The sequence below is a fragment of the Salvelinus fontinalis genome, unplaced genomic scaffold (genome assembly GCF_029448725.1).
Source record: "Salvelinus fontinalis isolate EN_2023a unplaced genomic scaffold, ASM2944872v1 scaffold_0634, whole genome shotgun sequence".
In the NCBI taxonomy this organism is placed as follows: Eukaryota; Metazoa; Chordata; class Actinopteri; order Salmoniformes; family Salmonidae; genus Salvelinus; species Salvelinus fontinalis.
The window spans coordinates 34,986-51,464 of record NW_026600843.1 but is presented as its reverse complement, the minus strand read 5'-3'; the positions used below and the strand labels follow the sequence as shown (position 1 = coordinate 51,464).

The window sequence follows — 16,479 nt, the reverse complement described above, 5'->3', positions numbered from 1 at the left end:
CCCTGGCATGCTGTCAATTAACTTCTGGGCCACATCCTGACTGATGGCAGCCCATTCTTGCATAATCAATGCTTGGAGTTTATCAGAATTTGTGGGTTTTTGTTTGTCCACCCGCCTCTTGAGGATTGACCACAAGTTCTCAATGGGATTAAGGTCTGGGGAGTTTCCTGGCCCTGGACCCAAAATATCGATGTTTGGTTCCCCGAGCCACTTAGTTATCACTTTTGCCTTATGGCAAGGTGCTCCATCATGCTGGAAAAGGCATTGTTCGTCACCAAACTGTTCCTGGATGGTAGGGAGAAGTTGCTCTCAGAGGATGTGTTGGTACCATTCTTTATTCATGGCTGTGTTCTTAGGCAAAATTGTGAGGCCACTCCCTTGGCTCCCTTGGCTGAGAAGCAACCCCACACATGAATGGTCTCAGGATGCTTTACTGTTGGCATGACACAGGACTGATGGTAGCGCTCACCTTGTCTTCTCCGGACAAGCTTTTTTCCGGATGCCCCAAATAATCGGAAAGGGGATTCATCAGAAAAAATGACTCTACCCCAGTCCTCAGCAGTCCAATCCCTGTACCTTTTGCAGAATATCAGTCTGTCCCTGATGTTTTTCCTGGAGAGAAGTGGCTTCTTTGCTGCCCTTCTTGACACCAGGCCATCCTCCAAAAATCTTCACCTCACTGTGCGTGCAGATGCACTCATATCTGCCTGCTGCCATTCCTGAGCAAGTTCTGTACTGGTGGTGCCCCGATCCTGCAGTTGAATCAACTTTAGGAGACGGTCCTGGCGCTTGCTGGACTTTCTTGGGCGCACTGAAGCCTTCTTCACAACAATTGAACCACTCTCCTTGAAGTTCTTGATGATCCGATAAATGGTTGATTTAGGTGCAATCTTACTGGCAGCAATATCCTTGCCTGTGAAGCCCTTTTTGTGCAAAGTAAGGATGACGGCACGTGTTTCCTTGCAGGTAACCATGGTTGACAGAGGAAGAACAATGATTCCAAGCACCACCCTCCTTTTGAAGCTTCCAGTCTGTTATTCGAACTCAATCAGCATGACAGTGATCTCCAGCCTTGTCCTCGTCAACACTCACAGCTGTGTTAACGAGAGAATCACTGACATGTCAGCTGGTCCTTTTGTGGCAGGGCTGAAATGCAGTGGAAATGTTTTTGGGGGATTCAGTTCATTTGCATGGCAAAGAGGGGCTTTGCAATTAATTGCAATTAATCTAATCACTCTTCATAACATTCTGGAGTACATGCAAATGGCCATCATACAAACTGAGGCAGACTTTGTGAAAATTAATATTTGTGTCATTCTCAAAACTTTTGGCCACGACTGTACATTCATCTCCTTGTTTCCTTTCCTTCTGGTAATACAAACTGATTTGAGGAGATAGGAAAGGTGGAAACAATATGGAGGAAGACAGGTTAAAGTAAGGAAGACAAAGTAAGGAAAGGAAACAAGGAAAGTAAGGAAGCTACTTCAGACTATTGAGATTCACCCTGGGTTGTGAGGAGAAGATTGGAGGAACCTGCCCAGGTTCCTCTCCAATCCTCTCCTCACAACCCAGATCCACCACATGCCAGAAGGCTCCAGGTTCCTCTCCTCACAACCCAGATCCACCACATGCCAGAAGGCTCCAGGTTCCTCTCCTCACAACCCAGATCCACCACATGCCAGAAGGCTCCAGGTTCCTCTCCTCACAACCCAGATCCACCACATGCCAGAAGGCTCCAGGTTCCTCTCCAATCCTCTCCTCACAACCCAGATCTACCACATGCCAGAAGGCTCCAGGTTCCTCTCCTCACAACCCAGATCCACCACATGCCAGAAGGCTCCAGGTTCCTCTCCTCACAACCCAGATCTACCACATGCCAGAAGGCTCCAGGTTCCTCTCCTCACAACCCAGATCTACCACATGCCAGAAGGCTCCAGGTTCCTCTCCTCACAACCCAGATCTACCACATGCCAGAAGGCTCCAGGTTCCTCTCCTCACAACCCAGATCCACCACATGCCAGAAGTCTCCAGGTTCCTCTCCTCACAACCCAGATCTACCACATGCCAGAAGGCTCCAGGTTCCTCTACTCACAACCCAAATCTACCACATTCTGTCATGCGGTGGATTTAGGTTGAGTAGTGCCCAAAAGCGTGTTTTAGCATGGGCAGTGCCATTGAGGACCATTCTGAAGTAGTCAACTGGGTGTGACCACCTATGGGTTAAGGAAGGATCACGAGTCCATCCAGGTCATCACGAGGGATCAGCTGATGAATTATACTCCTGAGCAAGCACTCCATATCTGCAGGTGGCAGTAAATCACCAACCTTGGCTTATTACCTGTTCAAACAACACAATGCAAGTGGCAGTGTGCACCCTTCCAGTTTGTTTACCAACTCATAGAAGTAGTAGAAGAAGAATGGACTACTTCAAAATGGAGATGACCTCTATGGCGCTGCTTAGCTCTCACAGACGCCATAATGGGACAGATACAATGTCTACCTAAGTCTACGGTAGTGAAACGCCAACAGATGCACCAAACCTGCAGGGAACGCTCTCTTTTTAAATGTTTTATTTTTTTTAAACAGAGCTCTCTACAATTAGGCTGAAAAAAGGCAGGAAAAATATGCCATAAGTTATTTTTCAAACATTCAAAATCACATTAGTTTATTGAAGCAATGAAGAGTAAACAAAATCCTCCATTCTGTCAAGATAATCAATCAAATGAATGAATCAATAAATTGGATAAATATAAACTTTCAGTGGATTGAATATAGGTGATCACAATGGTAAAAGTGTAACATGTACATTCTTAGGTGTCAATCTAAAACCTGTGCTGTGTTCAAACTCATACCAACATCCTGTATACTACATACTTAATGAGTATATACTACATACTATTAGTTCATTTTAGAATACTGTAAATGAAGGGTATCCTTTCAGTTGAGTACTAGCACTTCGCCTGTCTACCAGAAATTGATGCTGTTGCTATGCAACCTCTTGCTAGCTTGTTAGCATAACAAATGATTTGCTAGACATTTTAAGATTTCGGCTGTGTCTGTAAATTCAATATGGGGCGAGTTCGTAAATTTACCCATGGAGTGCAAGAGAGCGCTCAGAATGCGCTCTGGGCGTTCGTAAATCCAGAGCGTTGTCAGATTGTTCGTTCGTAAATTCAGAGCGTTTCGGTCTCGGAGCCCACACTAGACGCTCTGGCCAAGGAGTAGGGTTGATCCGAGCGTTCTGTCTTCACAATGGCAGTCAAGCTCCCAAGCTAACTGGCTAGCTACCTCCATTCACAAATGAGAAACCCTCACTCTGACCATTTTACTTGCCCTAGCAGAGCTGGTTAGGCAGTTAAGCTCCCAAGCTAACTGGCTAGCTACCTCCATTCAGAAATGAGAAACCCTCACTCTGACCATTTTACTTGCCCTAGCAGAGCTGGTTAGGCTGTTTTCATTTCATGCAGAGTGTTGGTGACTAACTGTGCTGCAGGTGTAACAGTATAACTTTAGTACGTCCCCTCGCCCCGACCTCGGGCGCGAACCAGGGACCCTCTGCACACATCAACAACTGACACCCACGAAGCGTCCATCGCTCCTTGCAGAGCAAGGGGCAACACTACTTGTAGGTTTCAAAGCAAGTAACGTAACTGATTGAAACGCTAGTAGCGCGTACCCGCTAACTAGCTAGCCATTTCACATCCGTTACACAGGCAACAATTTAATTACACTTTTTTTTTTGCCAATGCTTACTGACACCGGCCATATTCAACGCGTTTTATTCAGCTATTCTGTGCACTGGCACACAGATGAGAGATGCTCTGAAATCAGAGTAGATAGCCAGAATTAACAATGTCCATTGAGAACGCACAATGACCCTACCACTTAGCTAAGAATGATGTGAATAATCAAGTCAATAAACATTGGGTAGTTAGCTAGATAGTTAATATACTGCCTGGCAAGTTCAATGTATTAGTAGCCAACTAACGTTAGGTAGCTAGCTAACAGACCGGTACATACTGCTGAATGACATGCTGCGGTGCGTAAGGACAGCGTAGCTAATAAATTGTCAGCCAACATAACATTTCACTTATTTGAAAAGTCATTACTTTATTACATTGCTCAACATTTTCTTAAGGGAATTCATTTGTATCTGCTCTCGTCAACCATTTTCCTCAAATCTGAAAACGTTGGTGAAGCCACGCCCATTTTCTGAAGAATCGCATTATGGTTCCTAAAAGCACAGAAATAGTGTCCACTGCTTGTATACTTCATATTTTGGTGAATTTAGTACGACATCCAGGAACTTTTGGCATACTATGACCAATAAGTATACTACATACTCAATTTACTTTACAAATAGTATAGCTAGTATGAGTATTTGAACACAGCTCTGGGTTCCCTCAGGAAATCACTCCATGGGGTTAGGTTATGCTCCATGGGGATTAGGGAATGCCATTTAGCATCCTGTCTTTACATCCATTAAATTAACATTAGGACCAACATATAAAACCATTACATAATGAATGTTATAACAGGGTCAATCTATAGCATATCTTATACAATCCAAATACACACACACACACACACACACACACACACACACACACACACACACACCTCAGCATTCTCAGGACCACCATGACAGTACAGGATAAATCTCAATGCAACACAAGCTGATGGGAGTCTGGGGGAGCGTCCAAAATGACACCCTATATAGTCCACTACTGTAGACCAGAGCCTATAGGGAATCCCATAGGGCTCTGGGCAAAAGCAGTGTAATTTATAGGGAATAGGTTGCCATTTGGGACTGGTTCATTTTAATAACCCTGGTCACCTGGGCTGGAGCCAGAGAACCAGACAACCTGGGGTTTTGAACCACCCCCCAGGGGGGGTAGAGGCTGATCTGCCGCGGGCTCTACCCAGCCAAGGAGCTTCGAATCCTGGGTAGGAGGGGCAGTACCATCCCTGGGTCTCCATGAGTGGGTAGGAGGGGGTAGTCATTTCTCACTTGCTGAGGGTGGAGTTGCAGACAGCACAAACAAACACTGTCTCTCTCTGGGCATCTGGAGCTGGGAGGGAGGTAAAGAGACATTACATGAGAAAGGGGGATGCAGAGAGTGATGGGGAATGAGAGAAGGTGTAAAATAGAAGAGATAGAAATTTGTTTTTAAAATCAACTGATGTCTTCGGAGACCTTATTTATCATTTCAGTATAGAAATACCATAATAGCATGTTGTGTGTGTGTGTGTGTGTGTTTCTCTCACCTGTGACACCCATGCAGGCCTTGAGGACCTTGTAGGAGCAGCATCTGGAGCAGAAGCTGTTGCCACAATTACTACAGCTCCGCTGAAACAGCAGAGGTCACAGAGGTCACGATGACATCATCATCTTTGTTATGTTCTAAACTGAACCCTTTTCCAGGGTTGGGGCCAATTTGAAATGAAGTGGGTGAATTCAGGAAGTAAAGTGAAACTCTAACCGCAAAACTTTCCTCTCAACCTACATAGTTCACTACTTGTGACCAGGGCCCATAGGACTCTGTTCTAAAGTGGTAGATTATATAGGGGATAGGATGCCATTTGTGACCCACCCCAGGTTCCACACAGGGTTATTAAACAACCTACAGTATTACTTATGATTGTATTTATTGGTAGTTTAAAACAGGTGTAAAGCTCTTACCCTTCTCTTCACCACTGAGAAGACAGCACTGCAGCTGGAACAGTTACCTTTGGGATGAGAGAGAGAGAGGGGGGATATTTAATTTCTATCTGAAGACTAGATACTAAACCCACCTCTTAAGTAGGGCTGAGGTGAGGAAGAAGATGATGAGGGATGAAGGGTAGACTGACCTGTGTTGTTGGTGGGGTAGCGTTTGCGTAGCTTCTCCGTCAGTTTGGACACCTTACTGCGGATTGGCTCGTTGCGACTCAGCAGACCGTTGTCTGAGGTGATGGAGATGGTGTCCAAATCTGAAGTTGTGTCATCATCCTCCTGTAGGGAGGGGGGGGGGGAGAGAGAGAAGGTTTAAGTTCTTGTCTGAGGTGATGGAGATGGTGTCCAAATCTGACGTTGTGTCACCATCCTCCTGTAGGGGGGGGGGGGGGGGGGGTTTAAGTTCTTGTCTGAGGTGATGGTGTCCAAATCTGACGTTGTGTCACCATCCTCCTGTAGGGGGGGGGGGGGGGAGAGAAGGTTTAAGTTACTAAAGAGCAGTTAAAGGATGCAGCTTTGTGGGAACTACCAACCATAGCCCCTGCTCCCTGCTCCTCCAACACCAACCCCTCTCTTTCATGGTTTAGGTGGATGTGTTTCTCAACGTCAACAGCAGGGGGAGTCGAGAGCACACAGGCAGCAAAACCCCACTAACATAAAACCACACATCCTCCAAGGCAGGGGAATCCAACTCCTTCCATGGAGGGCCCAGAGTCTGTTTGTTTTGGGGTTTTTCCTGTCCAATTAAGACCTACACAACCAGGTGAGGCCAGTTCCTAACTAACCAATGAGCTTAATTCATCAATCAGGAGTGAAAGGAAGGAGTGAAAACCTGCAGCCTGGGACCTCTGTGGAATGAGTTTGAAACGTGCTACCAGACATGCTCCAGATCAGTTGTACAGTTCACACCCTCATGGTTAAGGTTAGTGTTAGATGAGGCTAAGCTGATCCTAGATATGTGCCTATATATTGCCCTGAAAGACGAGGGCTGATACACCTCAGGCAAGAAACGTATTGGGAAGGGGTGGGGCACCTTAAGCTCCGCCCTCAGACGTCATTGCACCTGTCTCCGTAGATGGGCTGGAAGCCAATCAGCAAAAGACCTCACCTGTAGTCATAACAGTCGCAATCACACCCTATTTCCATATAATATAGTGCACTACTTTATACCCATGTCCCTATAAAATAGTGCACTACTTTAGACCCTAGTTCCTATAATATAGTGCACTACTTTATACCCTAGTCCCTATAATATAGTGCACAACTTTAGACCCTAGTCCCTAAAATATAGTACACTACTTTAGACCCTAGTCCCTATAGTATAGTGCACTACTTTTATGAAATCAAAATTGCAAGATTGCAATTACAGTATTATAACATCAAATGGTTGTTTAATGAAACAGAATAGAGGGTTCTTATAATATTGTGTCTGTGTGAACTGAAAGTGGGCCTCTGGGAGATTTAACACTGACAGGAGATTTATGATTGGGTGATAAAACCTAAAGAGACCACATTCTAGAGCATGAGGTAATGTTTCTGATCTATAGGGTACCAGGGAGAGATGACCCCAGGGCCAGACCCTGGTCTCTACACAATGAGAGATGACCCCAGGGCCAGACCCTGGTCTCTACACAATGAGAGATGACCCCAGGGCCAGACCCTGGTCTCTACACAATGAGAGATGACCCCAGGGCCAGACCCTGGTCTCTACACAATGAGAGATGACCCCAGGGCCAGACCCTGGTCTCTACACAATGAGAGATGACCCCAGGGCCAGACCCTGGTCTCTACACAATGAGAGATGACCCCAGGGCCAGACCCTGGTCTCTACACAATGAGAGATGACCCCAGGGCCAGACCCTGGTCTCTACACAATGAGAGATGACCCCAGGGCCAGACCCTGGTCTCTACACAATGAGAGATGACCCCAGGGCCAGACCCTGGTCTCTACACAATGAGAGATGACCCCAGGGCCAGACCCTGGTCTCTACACAATGAGAGATGACCCCAGGGCCAGACCCTGGTCTCCACACAATGAGAGATGACCCCAGGGCCAGACCCTGGTCTCCACACAATGAGAGATGACCCCAGGGCCAGACCCTGGTCTCTACACAATGAGAGATGACCCCAGGGCCAGACCCTGGTCTCTACACAATGAGAGATGACCCCAGGGCCAGACCCTGGTCTCTACACAATGAGAGATGACCCCAGGGCCAGACCCTGGTCTCTACACAATGAGAGATGACCCCAGGGCCAGACCCTGGTCTCTACACAATGAGAGATGACCCCAGGGCCAGACCCTGGTCTCTACACAATGAGAGATGACCCCAGGGCCAGACCCTGGTCTCCACACAATGAGAGATGACCCCAGGGCCAGACCCTGGTCTCCACACAATGAGAGATGACCCCAGGGCCAGACCCTGGTCTCTACACAATGAGAGATGACCCCAGGGCCAGACCCTGGTCTCTACACAATGAGAGATGATTATCACATCCGGCCGGTGATCGGGAGTCCCGTAGGGCAGTGCACAATTGGCCCAGCGTTGAGCGGGTTTGGCCGGGGTAGGCCGTCTTAGTGCACTACTTTTGACCAGAGCCCAACGTAGCATGGGATGGATGTGTCCTATTTGCATCCTTACAGTGAAGTGCACAACCATGCTAGAAACACACGTCACACAATACACACACATTACAACACCACCCTTGGGTGTGTACTTAGGTGCAGTGACCAGCTCAGAGCATGCTCATCCAATGGTTTGCTGGAATAATGCAGAGACGCCCAGACTACATTGAGAATGAGGCCTATTGTATGAATGATGATTAGTGCTTTAAAAAGGTTTGCAAAATTACAGTAACTTTCCCAAAAATCCTGGTTAAAAGATTTGCAGAATCAGGAGATAATAAGCAGGAAATCCAGGAATCCTTGAACCAGGAATTCTGGAAAACCTGGTTATCTGTGCTATGATATTAGTGCTATATATCATGACATTAGTGCTATATATCATGACAGTGCTATATATCTATATAATGACTTAGTGCTATATATATATATATATATAATGATATTAGTGCTATATATCATGACATTAGTGCTATATGTATTGACATTAGTGGTATATGTATTGACATTAGTGGTGTATATATATATAATGACATTAGTCCTATATGTAATGATATTAGTGGTATGTGTAATGACATTAGTGGTATATGTAATGACATTAGTGGTATAGATGTGAAGTTATAGTCCTGATGTCATAATGGTAACATAACCAGTGATGGTAACAACAGCACTAAGGCGTATAGACATTCCACTACCCATGCAGACAGGACCCAACCGAGGTGTGTAACCTATACGCCCCTCCTCCCTCTCACCACAAACAGGGTAAGGGAAGGGGGTGAACTAGACTTACCACTAAAGCCAAGGGAGTCTCCTTGTTAGGATGGTGAGGAACACACACACACACACAGGAGCAGATTACACACACAACCCCCCCATATCTATCTAACACACCGTATCTATCTGACATAAACACTTCAGAAACACACACAGGAGCAGATTACACACACAACCCATATCTAACACATCCATTTAACACACACACAGGAGCAGATTACACACACAACCCCCCCATATCTATCTAACACAACCATTTTTAACACAAACACACCGCATCTATCTAACATGAACACGGCAGAAACACACTGTGCTGTCTGAGAGGGTAATACTGAACTGGCCAGCTACACTAGATGCATAACGTCTGCAGAGCACGAGACGCTTCACCTCCATGAAACCTGGTGGTCTATTTCTATTGTGTCGATGTGAACGTGCAGCTCACTGAACAATATGATGAGGTGGTTTGAGCTCTGCTCACGCCAACGTTACGCTTCCAGTGTAGCAGCTAATAACAACTAGGGTTCTCTCCACGTCCTCGTGTAGCTCTTGTGCAACACACACCACTGCAATACACACACACACACACTTACAGGTCTTTGACCACGGTCATGACGTCGTGTAACACTGAACTGTCTGAGATAGTCCTAAATATTCAATTCAAATCACAATTTATTGGTCACGTACACATATTTAGTAGATGTTAATGCAGGTGTAGCGAAATGCTTGTAACACACACACACACACCTTAGTAACTGGGCTGAGTAGTTGAACTGTCACAGAACTTTATCATACATAAAAACAAAATTATTTGTCGCAATTGTTAATGTATCCTGTTGCTAATGCTGTAATACCACAGCCCGACAGACAGGGGGAGCCACTCACCTGCAGGGAGATAGGGGGCTCCTGAGTCAACTGAGAGGGGAGGTAGGTAGAAACAGAAAAGGAAATGAATCATCAGAAGGACAGGAAGTTGTCAGCCAGCGACAGAAGGATAAGAAGCTGTGTTCCAACAATCTTTTTCCTTCTGATTTGACAATGACATGGATAGGTCAAAGGAAGGTGGACCTAGTGGATTGCTTGGTTTCTCCCATCCTACCATGTTAGATCTGTGAAGACTTAGTGGAAGGAATGGATGCAGTGTTCAAACATGGCCGGAGTGAGAGTGGTGCAATTGCCAATAAAGTTATTTCAAATCAAAAATACATGGCCTAAGACCTGGCCAAAGAGAGAGGTCAGGATGAAAAACCAGTCAGATAACAAGACAAAGGAATAAAGCCGAGATAACAGTTGATTTAGTTTTTACCTCGATGGCATCTTTGAACTCATCATCAGGCTCTGCCTCCTCAGCCTCCTCTACGCTTCCCGGGGACAGGTCCTACACACCACACAATAATGACATACATGTACGTTACATAAGAGGATTATTGCATAATAATGTACACCATTAATCCAAATATACACACTCTACATACATCCACCTCTTCCTCCCTCTCGCTCCCTCCCTGCCCCCGTTTCTCTTACCCCACCACTTCTCTCTCTCCCTACCCGTTTCTCTCCCCCCACCACTTCTCTCTCTGTCCTTACCTCCAAGCTGCTAGCAGTGGGAGTCCGGTCCAGGCTGCCGCGGTCCGGTTCTGTGTGGTCCATCTCTCCTTCTGAGGATGGGTTCTGGCCAGACTGGACCACCTCCCTTAGGTCCAACACAACTACACACACAGAGGGAGAGTGGAACCAGGCTGTTAGAACACAGAACCAACACTTGAGTGTGTGTCTGCATGTACAGTACCAGTCAAAAGTTTGGACACACCTACTCATTCCAGGGTTTTTATTTATTTTTACTATTTTCTACATTGTAGAATAATAGTGAAGACATCAAAACTATGAAATAACACATATGGAATCATGTAGTAACCAAAAAAGTGATAAACAAATCTAAATATATTTGAGATTCTTCAAAAAAGCTGTCATCAAGGCAAAGGGTGGCTACTTTGAATAATGATTCCATATGTGTTATTTCATAGTTTTGATGTCTTCACTATTATTCTACAATGTAGAAAATAGTAAAAATAAAGAAAAACCCTGGAATGAGTAGGTGTGTCCAAACTTTTGACTGGTACTGTATGTGTGTGTACTAACCCCTGCAGAAGTCTCGGTTCCACAGGAAGAGGGCAGTAGTGAGACAGGCCAGCACCCAGCACACAGGAACAGAATACAGCAGCATCAATACAGCTAACAGGCCACCATAGAACCTGAGAGACAGAGAAGAGATGGGATAGAGAGACAGAGAGAGACACTCAGGCACACACAAACAACCCTAACCAGTCTTTCGGATGCTTTGTAAGTACAGATAAGATGTGTGATGATATCTATGGTGAATGTAGAGTGGCTGAGTTACTGTCCTGGAGAACAAGTACACACACAGACAGTGTTGCTAACCTGGAGGACTCAGAGTGGCTCTCCCAGTACAGGAGCTTGTAGACAGACTCAGCAGACAGGCAGGCATGAGACAACAGGTCATCTAGCTGCTTTAACCTGTGGACACACACACACACACACACACACACACACACACACACACACACACACACACACACACACACACACACACCCGGACACGCACATGCGTACACGCAAACAGGCACACACACAGGGATAGTAAATAAATGAACTTGGTTTTATAAAGTGGAGGGCCAAACTCACACACACACTCACTCACTCACTCACTCACAGGTCCTTGACTTCCAGCATGGCGTCCTGTCTGGTGAGCTGAACGTTCTGCAGGTCCTTACGATGCACCGCGTGGCACCGCCTCTTCTGTTGCTCCACCTCCGAAGCCCCGCCCCCACACCTGTCCTGCAGGTAACCCAGGGCAGCCGGGGCAGACACCCCCAGAACACACACAGAGAACCACCCGACTGGAGGGCAGGAGAGAAACTGACTGTCACATGTGATATATATCACATTATTATACACACTCAGTTGTATGTGGTAGTCGTTCATATAGCAGTGTGTGTGTTAACCAGCATTAGCTCACCTTCACTCAGAGTGAGGAAGAGGATGTTGAGCAGTACACAGACCAGTAGTGAGCACAGAGGCATCCTCCACCTGCAATACACCACACAGTCATACTGACCTAGGATCAGTTTAGCGTCCTCAAGTCCTATTCTCAACCATTAGGGTGGAGGAACTAAAAACGGAACTCCGATCAGTGTCTAGGGTTAACACTGACTCACCCCAGTAGGTAGCAGGCTGTACAAATCACACACTGACTCATGACTATACAGTAAACCAAATAAGATGGCATGTATCTACAACTACACCCATTAGAGCAGGGCTGGAGCAAAAGCCTCACCTGCAGACCAGCTCCACAGCCCAGATCTAGGATCAGTCTACCCTCCCTTCATTAGCCCAGTAGGTCGCATGCCAGCGCCACAGACCAGATCTAGGACCAGTCTACCCTCCCTTCCTTAGCCCAGTAGGTAGCGTGCCAGCTTCACAGCCCAGATCTAGGATCAGCATACCCTCCCTTCATTAGCCCAGTAGGTAGAGTGCCAGCTTCACAGCCCAGATCTAGGATCAGCATACCCTCCCTTCATTAGCCCAGTAGGTAGAGTGCCAGCTTCACAGCCCAGATCTAGGATCAGCATACCCTCCCTGGAACCATTAGGGTGAAGAAACTCAAATCTGACAGGTCAGTGTCTAGGCTCATAGGAAACCTCATCCTACTCCCTTCACTAGCCCAGTAGGTAGCGTGAATCAGTCTACTCTCCCAAGTCCTATCCGTTATCACCATTGGAGAAACTAAAAACCGATCTTGGATCAGTGTGTAAATGTATCCTCTCACCCCAGTAGGTAGCGGGCCAGCTCCAACGTGTCAGTGAGCGGCTCCAGAAACAGCGCCATCCTCTTGTAAGACACCACCATCTTGAGCAGGTCAAAGGTCGCGACCTGGCGGGGGCCAGGGCTTCCCAACTCAGAGGGTGACCTTGTGGGGGAGCCAGGGGTGTCTTTAGGGGGCAGAGACACCAGGGTGTCGTCCCCCCTGTCACCCACCCCCGGACCACCCTGACAGGGGTCCTGACATGCCCCTACTCCAGGCTTCATCCCGACTAGAGGGGAGAAGGGGGGGGTGGGTTGGATAAAGGGAGTAAGAGACATAGACAGACACAGACAGACAGACAGACACAGAGACATTTATCTTGCTCCTTTGCACCCCAGTATCTCTACTTGCACATTCATCTTCTGCACATCTACCATTCCAGTGTTTAATTGCTATATTGTAATTACTTCGCCACCATGGCCTATTTATTGCCTTACCTCCCTTATCCTACCTCATTTGCACTCACTGTATATAGACTTTTGTTTTCTACTGCATTATTGATTGTGTGTTTGTTTATTCCATGTGTAACACTGTTGTTGTATGTGTCGAATTGCTTTGCTTTATCTTGGCCAGGTCGCAGTTGTAAATGAGAACTTGTTCTCAACTAGCCTACCTGGCGAAATAAAAGTGAAATAAAATCAAATAAAAAGACAGAGAAACACAGAGAAACAAGATAAGATGTTAAGATTTTATTTTTATGTCCGTCTGTTGCTCTAGTTAGCATTTCCTGAATATGTTACGCTGTGCAAACACTCACTCACTAGCTAGCTATCAGTGGAAAGAGGAAGGGGGCAATCACGAACCTGGACGATCAAAGTAAATCTACCATACCTGATTTAAGGACGATTTAATCATTGATCTTCTAATGCTACTGAGAAACGACTTGTGTTTGGCTGACATGAAATGGGTGGGTCATGAAACAATATGACTGCAACAGGCCACACACTACGTTGTTAAATATGGATTCTATATCACATGTTTATGAAAATACATTGTTGTCACACATAGCTAGTGTTTTCTAACGTTAGTGTCTAACGTTACACAACAACAGCTGTCATCCAAATCGCATGTAGCCACCTGGCGAAATTGTAACTTAAACTAACCAGCTGGTGATTGACATAACATTAACATGTAATATTTGCAACAATCAATATATATATGAATAATAAGACAAGAAATGCAACATTACCTGACTAGCAGGCAAAGTGTCAAAACCCGTAGTTAGCGACTGTGAAAGCAATCCTTACTCGTCAACACGATAGGATCTGAATGTAGGGAGAGACGCGTCACACACACCCGTTTAGACAGTTTTCGCAGTCTTCTTGTTATGAAGTCAATCAACTGTATTCGCTTCTCAAATCGTGGTTATTGAGTTGACGATGTTTTGTACTGTATAAATGTTTGGGAAAGTATTTGTTTTCAGCAAATAATGCCTGCCTGCTAGCTGCGAGAGAAAAGTAATCGCTTCCGCAATAAAATCCGACTGGCTAATAGAACGCAGAGCGAACCGATGAGGGAGAGAGTAGATGAGAGAAAATATCGTAGCTGTCAAATCACGTCAATCTGAGGTCCATTTGTGGGGGAAATTATGAGCTACATCACTCATTTCTCTCTAAATGAAATATTTTACTAAGATACTCACCCAAAACGGTGTTATGAAAAATATAATAGTATTGACAAAAAGAGTGACTAGTTGTGAAAATTCTAATCAATAATGAGGAGAAAGAAGGTCAATCACCAATCACAATATGCATTTATTCACAACTTATTAGTAAGGGAGCATGTCACACCAAACACACATGAATGCAGTGAGTGCTCACTGAGTGGAGTGAGCCTCTAGCTTATATACTCTCTCAGGATAGGTCAGGATAGGTGCGACCTCAGAGATGAAGTACAATGGTTCCAGACACTAACCCCACACATCCTGTGTCAGACTTTAGGTCCCAAATACAAGGAACTTGTTGTTTTGTTCAGTACTAAGAACTTAAAAGGACATTTGTTGTTACTTAGTGTCACCTTGCTAGGAGAGGGTGACTGACGCACAGACATTGCGGTGACAAGTGATTGGTTGTCATTACTCACGCCATCCCTTCACATGGGTTGCAAAAGGTAAAGACACATTCACATATGGAAACAATGTTTCCTTCTGACCTCCTTTGCCATATTCCCTTTCTGATATTCTGCATAGCATCAGGGACATGTGATAGACAAGCCTGACTTCTCCTCTCTCTGGACCCCAGATGACTTGAGGCCCATATGAGGGAGGAAGTGCAGCGGCCAACACCAGACTCCGAAAGGAGACATTCTAATAACAAGAGTTTCAACAGTTCAATCATATAAGCATATTCTGCAGATAAGACATCTTAATTATCTATATTATTTAGCTAATGTCTCCATTCGGAGTCTGGTGTTGACAGCTGCACTTCCTCCCACTAGGCTACATGGGGCGGCAGGTAGCCTAGTGGTTTGAGCGTTGGACTAGTAACCGAAAGGTTGCAAGATCGAATCCCCGAGCTGACAAGGTACAAAATCTGTCGTTCTGCCCCTGAACAAGGCAGTTAACCCACTGTTCCTAGGCCGTCATTGAAAATAAGAATTTGTTCTTAACTGACCTGCCTAGTTAAAAATGTTACTGTGGGTGTAGCGAAATGCTTCTAGCTCTGATGCTTCTAGCTCTGATAGTGCAGTAATATCTAACATATACACACATCTAAGTAGGAATTAATTAAGACTATATACACATGGACAAAATATGTCAGAGTGGGACGGACTAAGATACAGTAGAATAGTATAGAATACAGTGTATACATATGAGATGAGTAATGCAAGATATGTAAACATTAAGTGACTAAGATACCATAGAATAGTATAGAATACAGTATATACATATGAGATGAGTAATGCCAGATATGTAAACATTATTAAAGTGACTAGTGTTCCATTCCTTTAAAGTGGCCAGTGATTTCTAGTCTATGCCTATAGGCAGCAACCTCTAATGTGCTAATGATGGGTGTTTAACAGTCTGATGGCCTTGAGATAGAAGCTGATTTTCAGTCTCTCGGTCCCAGCTTTGATGCACCTGTACTGACCTCGCCTTCTGGATGATAGCGTTGTGAACAGGCAGTGGCTCGAGTGGTTGATGTCCTTGATGATCTTTTTGGTCTTCCTGTGAGGTAGGTGTCCTGGAGGGCAGGTAATTTGTCCCCGGTAATGCGTTGGGCAGACCGCACCACCATCTTGGAGAGCCTTGCGGTTGCGGGCAGTGCAGTTGCCGTACCAGGCGGTGATACAGCCCAACAGGATGCTTTCAATTATGCATCTGTAAAAGTTTCTGAGGGTTTTAGATGTCAAGCCACATTGTGTTGTGCCTTCTTCACCACACTGTCTGTGTGGGTGGACCATTGCAGTTTGTCAGTGATGTGTACGCCAAGGAACAAGCCTGACTTCTCCCCTCTCTGGGCCCCAGGTGACAGGCCCATATTTTATTTT

The 16,479-nt window shown here is 45.6% G+C and overlaps 1 protein-coding gene across 6 annotated transcripts; it reads right to left on the bottom strand.

The window, feature by feature from the left end:
* Positions 1-2,555: 2,555 nt before the first annotated feature.
* On the bottom strand, positions 2,556-14,506 carry LOC129846875 (protrudin-like). Of its 6 annotated transcripts, none has more exons than XM_055914667.1 (14): positions 14,180-14,505; positions 12,955-13,219; positions 12,145-12,215; positions 11,839-12,025; positions 11,547-11,642; positions 11,247-11,359; positions 10,695-10,816; positions 10,414-10,485; positions 9,993-10,022; positions 9,127-9,147; positions 5,854-5,995; positions 5,684-5,730; positions 5,269-5,350; positions 2,556-5,072 (listed from the first exon to the last, which is right to left on the bottom strand). In XM_055914667.1, the coding sequence occupies exons 2-14, from the start codon at positions 13,212-13,214 to the stop codon at positions 5,008-5,010; spliced, it is 1,308 nt and encodes a 435-aa protein (XP_055770642.1). In that variant the 5' UTR covers positions 13,215-13,219; positions 14,180-14,505; the 3' UTR covers positions 2,556-5,007. The 6 variants fall into 6 exon arrangements, with proteins under 6 accessions (XP_055770642.1, XP_055770643.1, XP_055770644.1 ...); XM_055914668.1 differs by having other exon boundaries at positions 9,127-9,144; XM_055914669.1 differs by lacking the exon at positions 9,127-9,147 and having other exon boundaries at positions 14,180-14,504.
* Positions 14,507-16,479: the final 1,973 nt, after the last annotated feature.